The 23,556-nt window shown below is 45.4% G+C and overlaps 1 protein-coding gene across 1 annotated transcript in view; it reads left to right on the top strand.

Annotated features, from left to right (window-relative positions):
• Positions 1-23,556, top strand: part of TMEM241 (transmembrane protein 241) — a 533,877-nt gene that overhangs the window by 496,260 nt on the left and 14,061 nt on the right. The window contains exon 14 of the mRNA XM_069220019.1: positions 22,164-22,228. Coding sequence (XP_069076120.1) covers positions 22,164-22,228 — 65 coding nt within the window. The remainder of the gene's footprint in view (positions 1-22,163; positions 22,229-23,556) is intronic.

Raw genomic sequence — 23,556 nt, 5'->3', positions numbered from 1 at the left:
CAGTATTCAGTGTAGCCATTATGGAGCTGTGGAGTTCGTGTTTGACAGACTCCCAGGCCATATACTCTTATGGCTACCCTGCACTTACAATGTCTAAGGTTTTGTTTAGACACTGTAGGGGCATAGTGCTCATGCACCTATGCCCTCACCTGTGGTATAGTGCACCCTGCCTTAGGGCTGTAAGGCCTGCTAGAGGGGTGACTTAGCTATGCCACAGGCAGTGTGAGGTTGGCATGGCACCCTGAGGGGAGTGCCATGTCGACTTAGTCATTTTCTCCCCACCAGCACACACAAGCTGGCAAGCAGTGTGTCTGTGCTGAGTGAGGGGTCCCTAGGGTGGCATAAGACATGCTGCAGCCCTTAGAGACCTTCCCTGGCATCAGGGCCCTTGGTACCAGTTACAAGGGACTTACCTGGGTGCCAGGGTTGTGCCAATTGTGGAGACAATGGTACATTTTAGGTGAAAGAACACTGGTGCTGGGGCCTGGTTAGCAGGGTCCCAGCACACTTCTCAGTCAAGTCAGCATCAGTATCAGGCAAAAGGTGGGTGGTAACTGCAACAGGGAGCCATTTCCTTACAAGCAACTTAAAGCAGCCTGTATAACCTGCAGGAAATAGCATTTCCTGCCGTATGCATACAACAACAAACATGTATTGCAGTGAAAACGGGGAGGAAAGTCAGGTTAGACAAATAAAAAGTGGACTTCGATCACTAGTCTGTTCAATGTGTACATCTGGCTAGATATACTTTATTGTATGTCGGTGAAAGGAGGCCTGGTGGAAGTAATACACAGTTGCTGGGTACTTGAAATCATGGCCACCGACCCACCCCCCCAAAACATGTTCCCTCAGGAAAACTACTGTGAGTCCCTTGGCATGCTTGTTGACCGCTACTGAAGTGTGCTTGAAGTACTTAAAATCTGCAGACGAAATGTTGGCAGTGTCGCAGATTAAGGCTCAGGAAGAATGCAAAGCATGCACCACTTCAGGATACAAATATGCTTGACATGTTAAGCATTGTAGAGGCGACAAAACAAGACTGAAGAACACAACTTGCCCCATCACCCCCTCCCCCACCCGGCTTCCCCCTTGGGTGACTGTCTAGGTAGCTCTCAAAGACATGCGGAGTTAGTCTTAAAAAAGAGGCAGCAAGAATAACTATTCTTTAATTTGATAACACATGACCTCATCAAACTAGCACTTAAAATATTCCCTTGGTTCCCTGTGGCTTCTAGGATTGAGTCCTCGTTGTTATGAACGATGCAAAGGGCATTCTGGGGCATTCCAAACTATTATCAGACGTTGGCCCTGTACCAGGCTGGACCAGGATCCGCTTCTTAAGGAACTTGAAGACCATTAGCCAACAAATGATGAGATGACAAACCATGGGAGAAGAACCCTGGACTAGGGTCGCACTAGCCTATAGCACAATCTGGCAGTGCCTGGTGGGCTGGTCTGAAAGGTCACTGTATGGGCCTGTTTTTGGCTAATGGCCCGTTTTTCACTGTTGATCTCTCAGCAATTAGCGCAAACATTGCAGGCAGTCACCCATACCTTGAAAAAACACTTATTACAGCGTGTTTTTACACGTTTAAAATTGCCCTGATTTGCAAATGTGGATTTAAACATTTTTTTTTAAGGTCTGGCTTGACAGCGCATCTGTCACCAAATAATTATGTGAAAATCACCAGGATAGGGGCTTTGGGTCTGCCCACATGTTGGTAGCCGGGAGTACAAATTTTGATGAGGCAGAAGTTGTGTGCATTCACAAAAAAGGGCTTGCCCTCCTCACAGTTGTGATAATTTTGCTCACATATCCACCTGCCCGACTTTGAACTTTTAGGGGCACACCCATTCCATTGTAATGCTATTAAAGTGTCTTAGGTAACTAGATAATTTATGGCGTTTTTCTCTGCCAGCAACGCAGATGGGAGTAGGGCAGTCAACGCAGATGAGCAATATTTAAGAGGGCCTAGCGCCACTTTAGCGTCATTTTTTTCCGCGCTAAGGCAGCGCTAAGTTGTCCTTTTCCCCGCACTGTATTTACAAAGGGGTGCAATGCATGAATTGTGCACTTTGTAACCTTTTGCGCTACACAATGCCTGCACCAGGCATAATGAATGCAAAGGGGACGGTCCCCCTTTAGGAGAGCCCGAAAAAATGGCGAAAAGAAATCTAAGAGATTTCTTTGCAGCATTTTTTTCAGCACTTTTAACGCCTGCTCAGAGAGGCATTAAAAGGAGGCACACCATTGTTTAAATGGGCCTTGCAGGCTTAGTGTCAACATTTTTTACGCTAATCCTGCAAAGCGTTAAAAATGTTGACGCTAGTTCCCTAACTGCCGCCATGGTTCACACATGTGGCACGCACGCACACACACACGCACGCACATACACACTCTATCTCTCTCTCACTCTCTCTCTCTCACACACATACACACTTTTTTAAAGAAAATGACGACCTTGCTAAAACATACATCTGTGCTTGACAAACACGCTTTCTCTGTGCGCACAGTGCTTTGGCTGTTCGCGTTGCCAGTACTTACTCTGACTGGCTGGAGCTGAAGCCGGTGGGTTGCATGCCTCAGATGCCTTTTGAGTGTCTTTTGGCAGGCCGTTGTCCCTTCGTGTCTGCTGGAGGCCAGGCAGAAAGGCCTTGAGTGGTAGCACAGCAGGCAAGTCATCGTTCTTGTGTTGTCACATAATCTCCGTCTCTCTGTTTTTCTTGGCTGACCCTCTACTTTTTTCGGTTCACGCTTGATAACAGGCTCTAAATAAAGAAAGTGGAGCCAGTGGTTGGAAAAACACTGGCAAATGCAAACACTGAATCGCCTTCAGCTGTTGTCACTGCGCTGTGTGTTTTGTGCGGAGCTTGATAAACCTGAACCCAGGCAGCAAAACAACTGTGCCATGATGGAACTCCCCACTTACCTACTGCATCTCTGTGCCGTGCACGGAGAAAGACTTTAAAGGAGAGGTACTGTGCACTTTGGTGATGGACAGACACATGTGAATCCTAGGATACTGTGAAGTCGGGTGATCTGCTGAAACAATGAAGGCAGCACCCCATACAGTATTCAGATTTTGTGAATAAAAACTCCTGCCTATAAGCACGCGTCCCTTTCCGTTTCAGTTTGCAATTTAAAATGTAAAAAGCAAAAAGATCCATCGTTATGATCGGGACAAAAGATCGTTTCATCTCACTCCATTGAAATGCCCAAAGAGGCGTGGCACATGTTACCGATGGAGTGGAACGTATTTGCAGTGTTTTCCCCGACAACTAATGTGTTCAGTGGGAGAGGTTAGTCTACACAACACTTGGACGACTTGCACAAACAGATTTCGAAAAACGTCAATGATAGTGGTTCCTAATCCGTTCCTCTACTTTCACACAGTATACAGCACCACGACTGTTGGTGTTTCCTCTCCACTTTCTTTGCTTTTTCAGGTAGATCACTCTGTTTTCAGTCTTCTGGGACCACCTGCTACTGATTGTCTGCCCCTACATTCGTCCCACAACTATTCTGTTGGCATTTACTCTCAAAGTAGTACTCATTTTTCTCATTTGACTTCCTCATATCATCATGGATTTCTTTGCTCTCTGTTTTCGGGCTCGAACTGCCATTCCCTCCCTCCACCACACCTTCTTCTCCTTAGTCCCACTCCGCTACCAGCTGACTACATCACTATTGTGTATCCTATACCAAAGTTACTCTCCTTACCCTGTCCTTTACACCACCACTGCTCCGTGAGCGCCTTCTCTCAGACTACCCATGACCTCTTTGTCGATTCCTCCACAACACCAGTTTTCTCTCTTTCCTTGCCCTTAATATCATTGTTATCACGGCCCTTTTCCTCAAATAGCTACAACTCTCAGCCCAACATGACATACCACCAGTCCCCTCTGCGGCCTTCCTCAATACACAACTAGTTTCTTTGCCCACTCTCTCAAGCCACAACGACTAGAGACCTTTACAACTATTATTTTGTACCTTGCAAGAGTCAGACCCTGCCTGCTTGTCCCTTTCTCCACGAATACTCCCTGAGTACTTACCCTCAAAGTACAACAACCACATATTCCCATTACACTAGTTTTCCCCTTCACTCTCCTGTAAACCACCACAGCTGACATTCTTTCTTTCCCTTTTACAACCTTTACACTGTTTATCCTGTTCCCATACCTATACTTCCCCCGTCTTGCCTCTTGCCTCCACTAATCTTAGTTCCTCTGCTCTCTGTCCATTCCTTAAACACTGCAGTCACTGCTCTCTACACCACACCACTTTCCGCCGTCCCCTCCGTAAAACTCTACAACTCTCTCTTCCCTTTTCTTGTGACCGAGCACTCCTGGCTCTGGGCTTAGGGTGCATGGGTTAAAAGCAACCAATTGAAAACCGTCAATTTAGGCAACAAAATTGCTTTTGAAGATGAGAAATGAGGATTCGAATGGCACTAGTAGGGCGTTGAGGGGGTTGGGATTGTGACATCTGATGACTCTGCAATGTTAAAAATGCTTGGGGTAGAATGTTGTTGGTATTCAGATATGGCCAGCAAGAAAGTTAGGTGTTGTTACCACTGTAAACATCACTGTTGAGACGTTATCTCTATTGCTTTTATGTTTGTTATGTTTTGTATGGTGCTTGCGGTAAACATAATTGCCTCTGCTTGCTGACAGAGCATCAGAAAAAGCTTTACGATGATCCCTTTGTGGTAGATGGTGGAATTGTAACTATGGGTGGGTTTTGAAGTGGCAGTGAATAAGGAGCAAGTGGCCCATGACACAGAAGCCCCAGCTACTGATGGTCTTAAGTAGAGGATTACATGGTGAGGGTGGGATGGGTTAAGAAGTGGGCACTGAGGGCAGCTGCAAAATGCACCCTGTAGCTCTACAGGCCCGGGCTGGGGTTGATATTTGAGAAGTTTCTGTCCATGGCAATTGTGCTTTCTGCATGAGGCACTACATTTTAGGTTTTTTGTTCACAGAGCACAGGAAGCGTTCAGGATTTGGACGTTTGGCTTGTGGTAGAAGTGTAAGCGTGGAGTCTCGTAAAGGCATTTGGATGCAAGGCATAACACTTTGAAGTGTTTTCTGCTTGAACTGGAAGTCTGAACTGAAGACGACATTTGACAGGTTGTCCTTTTTTGTCAGGCCAAAGATGAGGCATCGTACTCTTTTTTTGTTGTTGTTGTGTTTTTGCACTCTTTTGATCTGGTGTTTGCCAAGACCTGAGCAGTGTCTTCTGCTGTAAAGCTGCTGACATTTTACAGGGGTGTCCACGACCTTTGATGGGGCATAGATAGAGTGGCAGCTTCTCTAGTGTCCCCAATAGGTAGGGACTTTGCTAAATGAAGTCAGCAGACTGCCCCGATGGATTCCCATTTCTAAACCTAACAGTAGGAATCTACCAGAAAAAGTATTCATTTACAAGCAGCGTCTGTGTCTATATGGGTGAGAGTAAAAGAAAGAGATATAGCCAGACGGCATGTGGATTTCGACTGCAGAACGTAGCACTATTGCTGGTATTCTAGGTGAGATATTGTTTCTTCTTGAACACTAGCACAAGCTCAGCACAGCCCAAGTCTCTGTCTCCTGCCCTTGTTGGCCGAGTGTCAAAAAAGGCTTGGCCAGTAATGGGACGAGACCAGGACCTGGGTGGGACAGTGAGCATGCAGCAGCCCTTGCTGCGTCCACCTGTACCTGCACTCTACGCTCCCTCCTTGTTCCAGCTTGTTGCAGCCTCTTGGCATGTCCCCTGGGCTCTCCTGTCTTAGTGTTGGTGATGAGCTTCCCTAGGTTCAGGAAGCTGCTTCACAATATGTGGCTGGGCACTATAGCTGCAAAAAGGCTTCACCCTTCTGACTCAAAGCATCCTTTCAAATACCTAATGTTGGCCGGTAGATAGAATTAAAACAGACAGATGATCTAGTGTCAGACCGCTGAAGTTGTCCCTCTTCTTTTCAAGGAGGGGTTACTGAAAATGTAATGGTGTATAAAGTCAGTGTAGCAGCGATTAATCCTTAGCTGCGTAAAGATATCCCAAACTTATAAAATGACATACAAAATCTGATTTCAGTTACAATAATAAGTGGTTGTACACATTCTACGACTACATTGTAGGATTCACAGAGGGATATGCTAACCAGGGGCATAGCTTGAGGGGGTATTTGGGATATTACACCCCCATACTAAAGGTATTTTGTGATATATAGTTGGGTACAGATGCTCTCAGTTGGGTATGATGAGGTCTCAGACACAGACAAAAAACGTGCGAGCACACTCTCCCTCTCTGTGCTTGGAAAATCTTCAATAATGTTGGTTATTTCACAAAATAATGTGTTTTCTCTTACTTCGTGCCTCTACCAATTCCCATTGTTCTCCCTTTCCACTGCCCCTTAAGCCCATCTTGTGCGTCCTTCTTGGTATGACATATTCTGACATTATTTGCCAGTGTGATTGTTGGAGAATCCGAAGCTCACACCCCTCCAGTCTTACTGATCAAGCTACACCCCTGATGCTATCAAGTGTCATTGAGCTGTATTATCAATGAAATAGTGCATTACACAACTGACGAGCATAAACACTGAAGAAAGACTAATACTGAGTAATGCAGTGGAAAGAAATATTACTGACTCGCCCCAAATACAGCGATGTAACATCCATATCTAGTAATACTCAGTAAAAGAAGAAATAACGAATAGACTGGTCTATTTGACTCTTGAGAGCCCTACCACCTTTACTCAAATACACTGCCTAGCAACAAATTGAGAAAATATTGAACTCATCATGGGCTGTTTACCCGAGCAATGATCCGGACAAAGCTATGTGAGTATGTTGCCTTGCCCCGAGTGTTCTCTTTTTACAGCTGCCCGTCCATTTCAATCATAGTATGAAAAGCGAGAGAAGAAAATCTCGACCACAAATGTGAGTAATCACTGTAAAGAAGAAAATGTAATACCATTTGAAAGGTGAAAGTACCTCGGAAAATCGTATTTTCAAAGCAGTATCAACAGTATTGTAAAGTTTGAGGAACCTGTGGTAACGCTCACTCCAAAAATATTGAAATATTCGGGTGAAATTGTAAACAATAAAATGATACAGATTTGACTATTGTGATGCAATAACTAATGAATGCACTGTAAAGAAAAACAACCTGTAAAAATAAAATCATGTTTTCCGGAGTTTTGGGCCAGTAGTTTTCTAAATAATCGAGAGCTCAGGGTCTCTAGCAAAGGAGATTCTGTCCACAGCAGAAATATGGTTCATTTAAGCATCATTGCTTGATTCTCTGGGTGGCGGTTACCAGGTAGTCCAAGGCACAATCCAAGAGAGGATGTGTGGTGTGAGACTATATCATCCAAGGTTGTGTGTTCACACTCGTTTCATATTATCTGATCTATCTTAAGTATATCTACAGTTTAAGCAGTTCAAATCAGTGGAAAGCACAAAACACAATACTATACGCAGATTCCTATGTGGCACAAAAGGTACTAAAATGAGCCACTATTCTGACAATGAAATGGTAATGGCGTGGCATTACCAGGAGCAGTTAAAGCTGCTGATGTTTAAGCACTATACAGTTACCAAACAGGGGCGTCTGGCTAAATATAGTCTACAAACTTGTGATTAATTATTGTACAAATGGCTTCAATGCTCACAAAGCTAGCTAGGAACATAGCTAGAATGTACAAGACGAGCACTGGTGAAATGCACTACAAACACAAAATCAACAAACATTACTGTTTCTGAAGCCTGAAATGGACACTGAAGCTAAATCGGAGGATGACAATATTGCCAACAAAATAAGCAACGTTGTTTCAATGATCATTGTTAAGGTTTGTGACCCTAGAGGTTTGTAAAGCCCTAAAACAGCAGTAAGCAAAGCAAAGTGCAATGGGAACTGCAGTGTCGAGACTGCTTGCAAGGAAAGGGTAAAATGTTTCAGAGCTTGTGTGTTTTGACCTAGTGGACACCACAGAGTTACGTCAAACTCGGGGTGTCACTGGATACAGCCAGCTGTCTAACCAAGTGGTTGCAGTACATCCATGCTTGGCAATGCCAATGGAGCAACAAAGAAATTGATAAAGTAAGAAACGTTTTTGCAGAGAGGGGTGAGTTTCCAAGCTCATTCACCACTGTCTAACCAGCAGTGGAGCAGTCAGTCTCTCTGGCAGCCACCCCTGTTGGACCTGGCCCTTTTTGCAGGATCATCCCCAAATGTTTTGCCTTCCTCCTCCTATTTTGCTGGTTTCTTTTTGTTGCCTCTAGAACTCTGAGGACTTTATCACAGCTGATCAGTGCTGAAGTGCATGTGCTCACCCTTCTGAACTTTGTATGATTGGCTTACACCTGACTTTCACATTTAATTTACCTGTAAGTCCCTTGCTCAGTGATATCCCTTATGCCGAGGGCCTGTAAATGAAATACTACTAGTGGGCCTGCAGCACAGCCTGCGCCACCCACAGAAGTAGCCTTTCAAACCTGTATCAGGTCTGGCATTTCAGGGCTTGTATGCACAGTTTACTGCCACCCTGACTTGGCAAGTCAATCTACTTGCCAAGGCCTAAACTCCCTTTCTTACTGCACCGAGTTACCCCTAAGGTAGGCCTTAGATAGCCCTATGGGCAGGGCGTGGTGTATGTAAAAAGGTAGGACATGCCTTTAGGTACTACATGTTTTAGTAGTGACAAATAGTCTATTTAGTTTCTCACTACTGTGAGCGCTGCTACTCCCATAGGAGTGTATTGGAAAGCCTCTGACTTTAAAGAATAGCGTGGGCATGTTTAGTGTGTTTGGGATGGTAGTGAGAAGTGCTGCTTACTGGTGTAGGTGGATTTTGTATTACCATTATAGAAATGCCACTTTTAGAAAGTGAGCATTTCTTTGTGCTTATGACTGGAGTTTTGCAGCTTGAATCCAATTCATGCCTGGGGTAGAGTGACAGCTGGGCTTTGTGCATACTTCTTAGACAGCCAGTACACAGGGAGGGTGGAGGTGTAACAGGATTGCATCTGCATACTGAATGGTCTTCCTGGGTTGGGAGGGGGAGAGGCGGGGCACACTTACATTTGTATACGATTTGTCCTGCCCTCACACGAAGGGCTCATTTACCCCTACTGATGTCTGGAGCCAGTGCTGGAGGAGAAGGGGGCATTCCTGAAACCGGTTAGTGTTTCCCTCCCCTCCTTGTTTTGCTAGACTTTTCACTGTGAGTGCAGGGTGGAGTGTTTCATCAGTGCTGGGAAAACGTGGGAGAATGCCTGGTGAAGTCAGGCCAGAGGTTCTCCCCCCAAAGGCTGACCAGCGTGTGCTTTATTTTTGCCGTATTTTTCTCTCCCCCTGGGGCTGGGTGCCCTCTCATCTGTGTTTTCCCCCATGTGGAGTGGCCGATGAGAAAAGAGGAGTGCAGCATTGTCGCCAGGGGTAACCAGCAAGCAGGGACTAAGCCCACTCCTCATAGTGCCCCCAGGCACAAGCAGGCACCTACGTGGGTGTGATCAGGGCCGTGGCCCGGGTGAAGAGAAAAGAGGACCAGCCAACTTAATTGGAGCCTCTGTGCCGTCTGCTTGTGGGCAGGAGCCCGTGGGAAAAGAGTCTGTGGACCGGGAGTCCCAGGAGGGGCCCTGGGTGCGCTGTCAGTCCAAGAGGAGGCCCCCCTGAATGCTGCAGCAAGGATCTGCCAGCCGCACTGACGCGGGGCGGCTGCCTGCGGGAGCCCCCCTATGCAGGGAGCTGCTAGGTGTTTCCTCACCTCTGTGAAGGCCAGGTTTGCCTTGGAAGACGTCACGCTAAGGCTTGCAGCTGCACCACGTGGATGCAGGCAGCTGCAGTGCCAGGTTGAGCACGGGATCTGATCCCAGCCTCCCACGAGGGAAGGGAGAGTGGCGCCTTCCTCGTGTTGGGGCGACCTGCCTCTTTAGAGGGGTGGGTGGCCCTTCCCCACATGACATACATCTTTGGGGGCATTTTTTGGTTTCCACAGCCCTGCCCAGTACGGTATGGAAACCTCAACGAAAGCCCTTTCCCGCTAGCAGGAAAAGTGTAACAATTATTGCAGTAGGAGCGCAAGAGCGACTATACTGGACTGGGTGTGTTTTGCGTTCAAACCCATCACATAGTAGGAGCACAGGAGCTCCTGCGAGGCTGAGGTGAGTTTTATTCCCTGCCCTGCCAGATAATAGAGATGCTAGTAACTCATTATGGATATTACGGAGGAGGGGTGATACATTACTGGCTGCATTGTCGCATTCTGAAATTGGTGCCAGTCATGTTTCTGCTGGCATGAGCACAAATACTGGTTTAGGGTATGTAGGATATACACAGTGATGTTTCCTCTGTGATGTGTATTATGATGTGCAATAAGGAAATGATTCCTGCTATCTGTATTTATTTTAGTAATGATACTTACCTGACTACTGGTTGTGTTGCAGAATACTAGTAACCGGTGTGATAATCTTACAACTGCTTGGGTAGTGGGATATTACTGATTCATGTCGTTTTTGGACTGATGTTTTATGCAATACAGTATATTTTTTATATAGCTGTTTCTGGAGTCTTCTTTGTGGTGTACTTATTGTGTCAGTAGTGTTGTGTGTGTTGTACAAACACAAACACTATACACATTGCCTTTGGGATAAGCTTGACTGCTCATGCCAAGCCACAAAGTGGGTGAGCAGGGGTTATTTTGGATGGGTAGCTCCCTTGCCCTGATTAGACTGGTGGTCCCTGCCTGGCTGAGGTGCCTACCCTAGCCAACCAGGAACCCCATTTCTAACAACCTTCATCACTGCTACGGGCCATGAGGGTCTCAGTGGATTATCGTGAACATTGGGTGTTGTTAAATTCTAATCATCAGCTGACTTTCTCCATGTGTTAATAGAGGTAAATTGATCCTATACTCTTTAGAATGATAGAGGACTCCGGGGGCGGGGGGTGCTTCCAAGCAGAGCAAAGTCAGTAGCAGCAGCCGGGAATTCGAGCAGAGCTTCAGGGGGGCACAGGCTCTGCCCAAGCCACAATAAAGCATAGAGCTTGTCAGCTCCATGCTCTGAATGATTCGTCTACACACGTCCTGAGTACAAATGTTGTTCAGTACATTGATATGCAACTCCATCTTATGGTCCCAAAGCGGGATACTTGGGAATGTGAAGACTACCAGTCCCAGCATTTTGCGTCCTTACAATTTCAAAGGTCAGCCAAACAGACAGAATCACGCAGTCTGGGATAGCGAGAACCTGTGCCCACCTGCAGGGTCTCAGGTGAAGCCTCCAGACAGTGTGAAACAAAGGAAAGCAGGAAGAAGAGGTTTGGGATTAGGTTATTTTCCGTATAGAGCTTCATTTCTACACTGCAAAACCGATCTTACGTAACCCTAAAAACAGGCATACCTCTAATTTTAACAAAGAAACAAACACAAGTGTCATAATTTTCTCACATCTCTGAACTTCAGTTTGCATGAGAAGGCAACTCCTTTGCATGTCCTGAGGCCCCCCAAGAATCTCAGACAGCTGCCACCAGCAAGGTGTAGGTCTGAGGAGTGTAAGAAGGGGTTACCCCCTTAGGACTAAGAGCAAGAAACTAATGGAAGCCTCCCCTGTCAGAGTTCACCCAAGCAGTGACCCTGATGTACACCAGTTAAGGAAGTCTGTTGGGATTATGGGCCCCTTAAATAGTTGCCAAAATTTAAAAATGACATGGGAAATATTGGATAAAAGGAAAACGGTTGGGGTGCCCTCTGAATAGATGCAGCCCTGTGCTGAAAACACATCACAATGGAAGGGAAGGAAGAAAGCCACATACAAGAGCGACCTCTGTGTGTGCATGGCTGTTCCTTCCATCACTACACCTTTGGTTCCAAGGCCCTAGTGTGAACACCTGGGACAAAATTTTCACTATTCCTGAACACTATTTTCATCTTCAACAGGGCTATGATGCCTTCTGGTGCACAGGCGGGCTCCATGGGACAGATGGCACACTCCCTGTTGGGTTTTCTGGCACCCTATCAGCCAGTACCCTTCATGTACTTCCTGCTGTTGCCTCAAGTGTCCTGGGTGCCTGCACATCCAATGCCAGTGGCACCAACACTGAAGTTGACTCCACCCCATTACTTATTCCAGCTTTATTACCAGTGTCAAAACACAACAGTTTTCCAGCATCGCAGTCAACTCCAGCGGTCCCCCAAAAGATGCCACGGGCACCCCAAATGATGCTGCTGGAGCTGCCACCAGCCCAGCCAGATCCACAGTACTTGCCTGTTATGCCTCATCATTCTAGGAGGGAAGCTCATAGGCATGTAGAGAAGAGAATTGATTCAGGGATGACGATCCGCAAGAAGATATACCTTCTGCAGAAGGTGCTGAACACACACATAATGATGGACCTGTGCATTGAAGGCTTGAAGGATGCAAGTGGCCTCAACACTTCCCCTGGGTGAGAGCTGTTATCCACAGCATGTCTTCCTCTACCTGAGGTGAAAGTATTGAGAAAAGCAACAGAAATGCTTGAGCTCCAACTTCCAGCAACAGTGGCCAAGTCTAACATTTTTACAGAAGTGCTGAATTCTATCTCTGCAGTCTTCCGAGCCACATCGTCCTTTTAATGAAGCCCTGACTGTGCTTATCTTGGCTGTTTTGGGGAAGCCAACAGCATCTACAGCTGTATCTAGGTAGATAGCTTGTTGTTACAGACCTGTCTCTGGAGACCCCGACTTCTTGTCAACCCGTCCATACCCAGAAAGCCTGGAAGTACAAACATCACGTTCTTCAAAATTCTCCCAGATCATTTCTATTCACTCATGTGACCGTAAGTCTAAGAAAATATAACAATACGCAAAAATGTATTTTTGGTCTGAATTATGGTTCTCTAGTCTATAAATGCCACTTGATTTATGAGAAGATATGTGCATGCCTTGTTGGATTCAGCTCAGGCTGTCATCCATAACCTGTCAAATGAGCTTTAGGCCCACTTCAAAAAGTTCATAATTAATGGACCATGCAATCAGACCTTGACAGTATGGACTCATTGGCTACAGCTAAGTGCACTTCTGTGGCTCAACGTAGACTGCTTGGTTGTGAAATTAAGGCTTGTCTCTGCATGTCCAGACAACATTCATGGACTTACCCTTTGATAGATCTTGTCTCTTGGGGACTAAAGCAGACTCAGCACTTGAAAGAGACAGCAAAGCCACGGCTAGATACCTTGGTCTACAAACCCAACCTATGGTTTACTGACAATTTAAGGAATTTTAGAGATTAGTAGATACTTCTGCTTTCAAAGGTGCTAACAATATTCTGCTCAACAACAACAGCAGGCAAACCCCTTCTACAGGCATTACAAATGGTGAGGCAGCAGAAACAACATGCCCTACCCATTCCCTCCTCCTCTTCCTCATTCTCTTGCTCATCCTCTTCCCCAGCCAATAGCCTAAAGAAGCCCTAGTTCTGCATTATCGGAGGTCACGCCACCCATAAGCATGGAACGCTATTACTTCAGGCATTTGGGCCTTTCAAATTGTATAGAAGGGGTATGCCCTACCCTTCCAACAATGACGACCTCCCAACCCTTCCCGACCAGTTGCGCTCCTGCAAGACCATCTGCACAATCTTCAACAGGAGGTTCAATCCTTTCTTCAAACGAGTGTGGTGGAATTGGTTCTAGGCAAGGAATGGGATCAAGGATGTTACTCTTTTTACTTCAAGACCCCCAAAAAGGACAATGGTCTTCAGCTGATCCTAGACCTAATGGTTTTGAACTGGTTCCTCAAAAAAAAAAGTTCAAAATGCTATCTCTAGCTCAGGTTTTGCTGGTGCTGGAAGCGGAAGATTGTATGGTATCGGTTGACCTGCAGGTTGCTTATTTCTACATCCAGATTCTGCAGTCACAGTAAGTTCCTTCACTTCACGGTCGGATCCGAACATTACTAGTTTGCGATCCTTCTATTTAGCCTCATTTCCATACCTTGAGTCTTCATAGAGATGATGGCGGCATAGCAGTCCATCTCAGGTGGGCAGGAATTCTAGTATACCTTTACCTGGACAACTGCCTCATCAAAGCCAACTTTCCAGAGATGGTGACTCACCACCTTGAGGGAACAAGACAACTGATGTTCAACCTGGGCTTTTTGATCAACAAGCCCAAATTTCACCTAGTGCCCTCTCAGTACATCTGACTCAAAGGGGAAGTACTGGAAACAACATTTAGTAGAGCCTTCCCTCCTCCTCAGAGTTTTCAAAATATTAAGGCTATGTTTCTGATGATTCAGAATGGAGTAAACATTCCAGTCCTGGCGGTCTTATGTTTGTTTGGTCTGCTAGCATTCTACTGGTCATCAATGCATGCTGGCACATGAGGGCTCCCTGTTGGTTCCTCTGTGGGCAGTGTTCTAATACAACAGGAATCTAGAAGGCTGTATCCAGATTTCCAGGGACACTGCAGTGGATCTACAGTGGTCGAGTGTGAAGCAGCAACCTTTCTCATGGAAAGCCTTTTCACTCTTCTCCTCTAGTGCAACAGTAACCACAGATACTTTAACTCTAGGGTGGGGAGCTCATTTGGAAAAACTGGAGATCAGAGGTCTATGGTCACCAAAAGAACACATTGGAAAACAGATGATATGTCTGGATCTCAAAGTCTTTCTCCCTTCCTTCCCTTCAAGGTCAGCCAGTCCAGAACTTGATAAACAATAAGACTGCAATGTGGTACATCAACAAACAGGTAGAAGTCGGGTTGCATTATTTCTACAGATAGTTTCCATGACTCTGGTCCTGGGCTCAGTACCATCAGATTTGTTTGGTGGCAAATCACCTGGCCTCGACATGCAAGTGGCCGGTCTCAGCCGGCGTCATCTTGCTGACCATGAGTGGTGCCTATCAGTTGTGGCGGACTTCTCAGATAGATTTACTTGCCACTTCCAAGAAAGCGGATTGTCCAAAATTCTGTGCCGTCAGTATAGGATGCAGGGAGCATTGGAGGGAGAGGTTGGTTTGAAGTAGAACTTCCTACTTCACTACACTTTTCCCCCATATCCTTGATTCCTCATGTGTTGAGGAAGATTGGCCTTACCCAGACGTAAGTAATCTTAATTGCCTGGGACTTGGCCCCAAACGGTGTGGTATGCAGACCTCATTTACCTCTCTCTGTACCCTCTGCTCTTTCTGTCTCGGAGGGTGGACCTCCTCTCAGAGGCTTGTTCTACACCACAACCACCAGAGCCTCCACCTACATGCCAGGACATTGGGCGGGGCAATGGGAGTATGTTTTCTTTGCCCCCCCCCCTAAAGTGGTGGATGTTATTTTATGCACTAGAAGACACTCCACCAAAATAGTTTATTCCAGCTTTGACAATTGGTGTGCAGAGATTTCCATAGATCCCCTACAGGCTCACCTGTCCGATATTTTCTGTTGTGCCCCCTCCCTCACTACTATTAAATGTTGTTTGCCTTCTCGGCTTTTTTATGTCTTCCAGATCAACCATCTCTCTTCAGTTATGAGATTCCTCAAAGTTCTCACAAACAGGTACCCTCCATATTCCATTTTGCCACAATGGGGTCTCTGTTTGGATCTCACTTAATGTGTTCCCCATTTGGACCTTTACCTAGTTGTCCTTTACAGTTATTAACATTTAAGGTTATCTTAATTGCTATCACTTCAGCTTGGCAGGTATGAGAACTTCAGGGACTGAGTGTAAAGCCCCCTTCACCACCTTTTTCCACAGCAAACTGGTATTACGAACCAGGTTTGCCTTCCTGTCTAAGTGGCCACTCCCTTCCACTTAGGTCAGTCCATCACCCTTCCACATTCTACCCTCCTCCACATCCTACAAAAGCAGAACAAAGACTTCATTGACTTGATTACAAGCGAGCAGTTAGTTTCTACATGGACAGAACATGTAAATTCAAGCTACATGATCAGCACTTTGGGGGATATGCTAGAAAAAAGAAAGGCAAGACAATCTACCAAGAGGACATTATCCAGATGTATTATCTTGTGCATCAAGATCTGCTATGTCAGGGTGCACAAGCAGCCTCCAGAAGGTATCAGGACCTGTTCTACCAGAGCCCAGTCATTTACTTCAGCACTAGCAAGAGGAGTGCCGGTAGCAGATATCTGCAAAGCAGCAACTTGGTGCTCCCTTCACACTTGTGAAACAACATTGTCTGGATTACGAAATGAGGAGGAATGGCCACTTCGCTTATTCAGTTCTTAAGAATAGACAACCATGCAAGCTGCGACCACTTGGGCAATCTGTTCAAAAGAGTAAGAATCTCCAGGTAGAACTATCCATCAGAAGACCAAGTGCTTACCTTTGGTAACGCTTTTTCTGGTGGATACTATGGGGGTTATTCTAACTTTGGAGGAGTGTTAATCCGTCCCAAAAGTGACGGTAAAGTGACGGATATACCACCAGCCGTATTACGAGTTCCATAGGATATAATGGAGTCGTAATACGGCTGGTGGTAAATCCGTCACTTTTCCGTCACTTTTGGGACGGATTACCACCTCCTCCAAAGTTAGAATAACCCCCTATATCTACCTGCACATTCTTCACCAACCCAACCACCTCTTTGTTGCATGACTGTGTCTACCAATAGTTCTGTTGCTTGATATTCTTCATAATACTGAAAACAGCACTGATCTAAATATGATGTTGTTATCTGTTCACCTGAGATGCTGTAAAAAACTGGCTGGTAACTGACATGAAAACGCTGATGGGCCGCTTTATGACTCCAGTGACATCACTGGGTGCTGCATGCAAGCTTATGATCAAGCCAGCATCCTCTACCAGTGTACGAGAGCTATTGAAAAGTTTCTGGATCCCGACAGATTCCTGGGATAGTAAAAAGTTGCACAATCTGCAGGTAGATATTTTATCCACCAGATAAAGCATTACCAAAGGTAAGTAACTTGTTCATTTATGGGAGACTGAATCAACCATCTTGCTAAAGAGAGGTACAGGGGCTATAGGTACATCACTACTTCCCCTATAAAAAAGTAAAGATACCATGAGGGGATGCATATTTTCATCTTACTACCTCACTCCACCTATCTCCCACCTCTCAACACACAGACATGCAGCAGATGAGAGGACTGCTTCTATTTGCTTGCTCGCGACTTTCTCAGGTGTGTCTTTCTGTCTATCTCTCTCTCTCACACACACCCAACCCCCTCCCCCCACAACCTTTTCCCCCTCCATTCTTGACTTGAAATCACTGGACCTGACTACCAAGCTAACACCCCTCATGCTGTTTTCCTGCCTTTTTAAGTGAAGGCATGTACCCTATAGAAAGCTGTGATACTGATGAACAGATTTTGGCAACTCAGAAACAGCGCACCAGAAAATAAGGACATGTTTTTGTGATCATGGGGGTGCGAGGGCAAGCTCTAGGAGGGACTTTGCTTTACAGGGCGTATTCCATTAGGCTAACAGTTGAAAAAGTATTCCAAAATGACACCATGCTTATACTGATGTGTACACACCAATAGAAGAACTCTTTTACAGGAGGTCAGAAGGTGACAACACGAGGGATGTGATGATGCACTTTCACTTCTGTGCCTGTTCCTTCTATTCTTGACTGTAGGACATTGCCCTCTAGTACTCTTAACAAGCTACTGCATAGACTGCAGATCATTGCCCTTTAGAACCCTAGCAGGCTACTGAAAGGTCTACAGAATATTGCCCTATAGTGCCATAAAAGTTACTGCTAGGACTGTAGGACATTGCTGTCTAGTAACCTAAGAGGTTACTGAAAGGACTGCAGGACTCTATCCTCTAGTCCCCTTAAAGCCTACTGTAAGGACTACAAGCCATTGTCATCTAGTACCCTAACAGGCTCCTGCAAGGAATACAGGTCATTGCTGTCTAGTGCACTGACAGGCTTCTGCAAGTACTACAGGTCATTGCCCTCTAGTGCTCTAGCAGACTGCTGAAAGTAGTAAAGGACATTACCCTTTAGGCAACAATGTCCTGCAAGTCCTTGCAGTAGGTTTTAGGGCACTGGTGTGCTAACATGCTCTTGCAAGTACTACAGGATTTTGCCATCTAGTACCTTAACAGGCTCCTGCAAGGACTACAGGATATTGCCCCCTAATGCCCTAGGAAGCTACTGCAAGGTCTACAGGCCACATTGCCTCTGGTGCCCTAGCCGGCTCCTGCAAGGACTATAGCACATTGCACTTTAGTGCCCTAGCAGGCTCCTCCAAGTACTACAGTACATTGCCCTCTAGTGCCTAACAGGCTACTGCAAGGGCTGCAGGCCATTGTCCGCTAGTGCCTTAGCAGGCTACTGCAAAGACAACAGGACTTTGCCCTCTAGTGCCCTAGCAGGCTACTGAAAAGACTACAGGACATTGCCCTCTAGTGCCCCAGCAGACTCCTGCAAGGACTACAGGTCATAGCCCTTTAGTGCCCTAGCAGGCTCCTGAAGGTGCTGCGCTGTAGTACATCCAGTACCCAAAGAGGCTACTGAAATCTAAATTGTAATTTCTTTTGTGAATTCGACTGTTTGTGTGTAATCTCTGCCTGTCATACTAGACTCGCAACACGTGGGTTATTTCTTTACACAATAGCATCTTGTTAAAACCCAGTGCACGTGCTCCTTGGGGGTACAAAGGGGTTGTTTAGATATCCGTCCAAGTACCTTGGGTAATGCCGCCTGCATGTATTGCTGTAACGGGGCCAATGTGTTTCAGACTGGAAATAGCCTTTGGGGTTCACTTAGGCCTCAAGGGAATTCCTAAGTATATTATGAGACACCAATGTCACAGTACAAGGCTAAACTGGGAGAAAAACACCAGTGAGTTACTTTTTTTCCTCAGAGCTCTTAATTAAACACAACAGCTGAATATGTTCCAAGACTTATCAACGTTTGTGAAGTATTTGTTCTTATTGTGGTCGCCTTATCTGACTCACTGCTGTATGGTCATTGGACAGATTTTTCTAAAATCTTATATGAAATCGTTCATCGTGTCATATCCTGAGCATTCCAGCATCTGCAAAGATTGTGTGTTCCCCGAGCGAACTGATATTTGCCCCTGCTTTCCTGGAAACAAGGTGGTGTTTAATGTTCCAGCACACGTGGACACTGTATAGTCACCTGCTTAGTATTACCTTGCAGTTACATGGGTCCGTCCTCAACCAACCTCACATCTGAGAGAAGGAATTAAGCCAGGGCTGTAGGTTCCATTGATGCAGCAGGTGCAGTAGCACCGGAGCCCAGAGGTCTGATGGTCCCAGTTAATGCTGATTATTGCTGTATTTTTAATTCAAACAACAGCCAGGAGGGCCTTTTCCTTCCTGGCACCAGGGTCCATGACACACCGGCTACGCTTCTGAAAGAAGGCCATGTGTGAAACCTCTGTGGGCTGGGAAAACGGAGTGTGCCAATGAGTCAAAGTCCACCTATCCACTTTGTGCACATATATAGTTGCTGTGACTTCAGCCAGTCTACACAGTTAGTCAGCATGCTGACACGCCAGTACTCAATCCAGCACTACACAGCTGAAACTACTTATTTCACCCATGGTCTGGTCTGGGCTGTGCAGACGATGGGTGCATGCGTCCACCAGCTTTTCAATCTTACATTGGAGTATACTGTGGCTAGACTACAGTGTGGCAGCTGAGGAGGAGCCCATCGAAGTTCCTTAGTTCATCTACCCGTACCTCTTTTTGGGACACTACTGTTGCAATGAGTGTAGAGTATATTCATTGTGTCTAGCTATGAGTGAGTGAGTTGGCAGTACCCAGGAATAAAGAGGGGCTCGCAAAGCAATCCCATTGGCTAGGGCAGATTGGTTTTTATAATACCTGTCTCCAGGACACATCAATTTGGGCTGTTCAACACTGCTATTTGGCAAAGTAAATCATTGTCATTTAGTTATATATTCCTTCTGTAGAGTGTACCTTCCAAATAAGTGTTGGGAGGGGTATATGGAGGATATCATAAAGACTGACTTATGATGGGCAGAGTAGAGTCAAAGCTACCTATGCTCACTAAAACAGCAGTTGCTCCTGTTAAGGAATGGCTTAGGGCTCAGTTACTTTTAGGGGATTCCTGGGGAATTGCCCCACTTATCGCCGTTGTTTTGTTTAAATGTGGGGTGGCTTCCACTTCTTGTGAAGTATGACCACCAGAGTAAGGACAAAGGGTGTTGGGTAAGAACATTGAGCTGCTGGGGCAAATAAGATTAAATAGTTTTGATTGTTGTCCATGCTACAGCTTGGAGTTGTCACTGTTCTGGGCAGGCACTATCTCATCACTGCTATGTAAGGGGTGTGTGCGTGTGGTGTGTGTTATAATGCACTAGGAGTTGGTTGTGTGGCATGTTTTTAATTTTAACTCCAGTTAAGGGTTAATTCCTGTCCTAGGAATCATGCAGCTGGAGGGGGGAGAGTAGGGCTGCGCAAAGTCAACTGGTTTAATGCACCAGCAGCCTCTGTGGAAAGGGATGTTGTGGGGCAAACAAAGTGCTATAAAGATGTTTTAATAGTTCCAAATCAAATATGACTCGGTCAACAGTGAAAGGTTCAGATACCTTCAGCACCGACATCCACAGAGATGCCATAATTTCGAATGGGGCACATTAACAGAGTCCATCCCCTTGGTACCAGGTTACCTCCTAGCAGGTGAAATGGGAGATATCCCAGGCTTATCAAACATTGTTTAATAACACTCCAAACTCCTTGAATCGTTTGGTGGAAAGGTGGGAAAGCGGTGAGGGACAAATGGAAGCAGATGTGTGGGAAGTTCCTCCACCATGTTTATTATATCAGCACCAGGCTTAATGTGTGGTCTTGCTACCAGATCGGGTATGTATTTGGTGTTAAGAGGAAAGGACTTTGAACTATTTGGGATCGGACCATTGTACAGGTTTTTTTTGTGGGGAGTACCTGTGGAACAATTCTGGGGAAAACTGCAGACATGACACCTTTGAGAGTGTCATGCTTGGCACTAGCACTGAGGTTTAATGGTGGCCAGGTGGAATTTAGCCAAGAAATGGGGTAGAACATTTGTGTCCAAGCGGGGAATATGGGTAGTCTGGGTGGATTTGTGTAGGCCATCGGAGATGTTGGGTTTGTCAATTGAGAGGATATCTATGCAAGTTTGAATGGATATGAAGGTCAGGGAGGACTTACTACGAACTGTGATAGATATAAGGTGTAGTTGGCTGGAATGAAGGGCTTGGAGTAGTGGCTTGGATATAATTGGTTGGCTAAACAATGAGTAGGATGGCCAGTAGGGTGAGTGAGTTTATCTGACATTCTGCATTTACAGTGAAGGCAATATAGGTTCCGTTTTTTATTTTATATGCAAGTTTTATTTACTTTTTTCCTATGAGCATATAAAACAAATAAAAATCACTTTAAAAAATGCACAGCCAGGTGCATGGTTGGCCAGCATATATATGCTGGCATACCAGCTATCTTTGGGACTGGGCTGTGCCCTGATGTGGTACTATATCTGAGAATCTTGCACAGATGAACTACTCTGGTTGTTATTTTGAGGAGCTGGATCTTTGTATTTTATTGCTTTCATTTGTAGAGTCAAGGTACAGAAATTTCAAGTCTTCTTAGTCATTGTCATCCTCAATGTGATCAAGGGGTGGGTCCCTGATGTTTAACTATTGCCTCTATTTGACCATTGACTGTACTGACTGAAATTACAAATGAATCAATTTCAATCGTCCTCCACAAAATCTCTCAACCTGTTGTTGTACGAAATACAAATCTGGTGGCAGACGATTTGTACCCCAAACTTTTCTGTGTTCCTTTCTCTCCGTCCAAATAAATTATTTCAAGGCCGAATAAGCATGTTATTTGCTGTTGGTGGAGGGGGAGGCTTGAAACTCGCAGTGCCTCCCATCACAAGGATGTTTTTTTCTGATGCTGGGCTGTGTTCTCTCAGTGAATGTAAGGAGGGCTTGGCTTTCTGTGTGAAATTCCTTGTCAAAGCCGTCATGCAAAAAATACAACAGCAGACTCAAACTCTTTTGATTAAGTATGTGTTTATCAGTGTTTCGCCTGCCTGGCACAGGTTTTGATTAGCCCATTTGAATTCAAGCACCATCGCTTTTTTCCCTTTTTGTGTGTTGCGCACGTGCTCGTGTGGACATGTTTTCCATCGGAAAACTCTTGTACCTTTCCCGAATGACCTCTGGTACTTTCTCTGCAGGTCGTCACAGCTGGTTTGTCGCCGTTTGTCTTCGACATTACTCTGAATGTTCCGACCCTTTGCTGGTAAGTGCACCTACGCCATGGCATTTCTACGTGTCCTATTAATTGAGTGATTGCTTTCTATTGATCCAGGCTGCGTTTCCGCTCATTACCTGTTTACTGCAATTGATGACTCGGAAAATTGCAAGGGAAAATCACCTTGGGGGCTACAGTGAGAGCAGGCATGTATCCCAACAAGGCGTCTGAGTGAAGGTCCCGAAAAAAAACAACTAAGGGCCCTGCTGCAGAAATATTGCACAGCTACGAAAAAGGGCTGAACCCATTTGCCACTATTTTGCTGCTTTTCAATTGACAGCAAACCAAAGTTGACCCGCTTCATATCACAGAAAGCTTTTTACACCTGAATGGACGTTAGAAAATGGCTCGGAGAACCATCGCTTAATTATTTTACGTTTATAATCAACTTTTTAACAAAGAAACTCTAATCAAGGCAAACCCTTTTAAAAAAGGAGAAAGGTAGTCCTCACGTTTTCATATTTGAAAAGTGGTGAAAATTATTTGTGTTCGAATGTGTATTATGTAAGCAAAGAAAAACAAATAATGTGAAATACCTTTTGTCAGCTTTCCCCTTGTGCATATACTGGTCTCCCCATTTCAAAATATATGTAAGCAACGAAAATTGTGCCAGTAGTGTTCCCTGGTGGGTTTTTTCATGCCACTGCCGTGTTCCCTAACAAGATCCCAGGACTGACCAACTGAACAACAACCAAAACAGTCAGAAATGCGTTTATGAAATGTGGGTCGATTGACGCACTTTTCTAGTGACGCACATTCGACTTAGTGAATGTGTTAAAATATGCTAAAATCAGAATTGACTGCTAATAGAGCAACTCATAACACAAATGGAAAAAAATATATTTATTAATCGATGAATCAAAAACACTGTGTGAACTTGCCTTCTTTACGCTGAAGCTGCCTTGTCAAAGCTTTCGATTACTAACAATGTTCCGTTGGCCTACGAAAGGCTATCCCATCCGGGGAGAGCTGAAAGCTGGCTATTACCTAAAGCTGCTGGTTGCTCGCACCAGTGAGGGGACGCAGCCCCCCCGCCAGCCAGCGCCTTCGCTCTTGGATGGGAGTCAAGGAAGCCGGTCAGTCATATTTTGGCAACCAGTGCGCATTTCAGAAAGGGAAAGTTGGCATGCGGAAGAATAAGGAACTCTTTGTTTGGCTTCCAGAAGCTTCGATCTCTGCACCGAAGGCATTCTGGGGGAGGCTGAGAACAACACACGCACCTGCCTTTCATGGCTGGGGTTTTTATTGACTTCGTGTGTTATTTAATAGAGAACTTGACAATTGGCTCACAAAATAAAACAGTAATTTGACTGCAT

The sequence above is a fragment of the Pleurodeles waltl genome, chromosome 2_2 (genome assembly GCF_031143425.1).
Source record: "Pleurodeles waltl isolate 20211129_DDA chromosome 2_2, aPleWal1.hap1.20221129, whole genome shotgun sequence".
In the NCBI taxonomy this organism is placed as follows: Eukaryota; Metazoa; Chordata; class Amphibia; order Caudata; family Salamandridae; genus Pleurodeles; species Pleurodeles waltl.
Note: the sequence above shows the minus strand (reverse complement) of the source record. Positions and strands in the feature narration are given on the sequence as shown.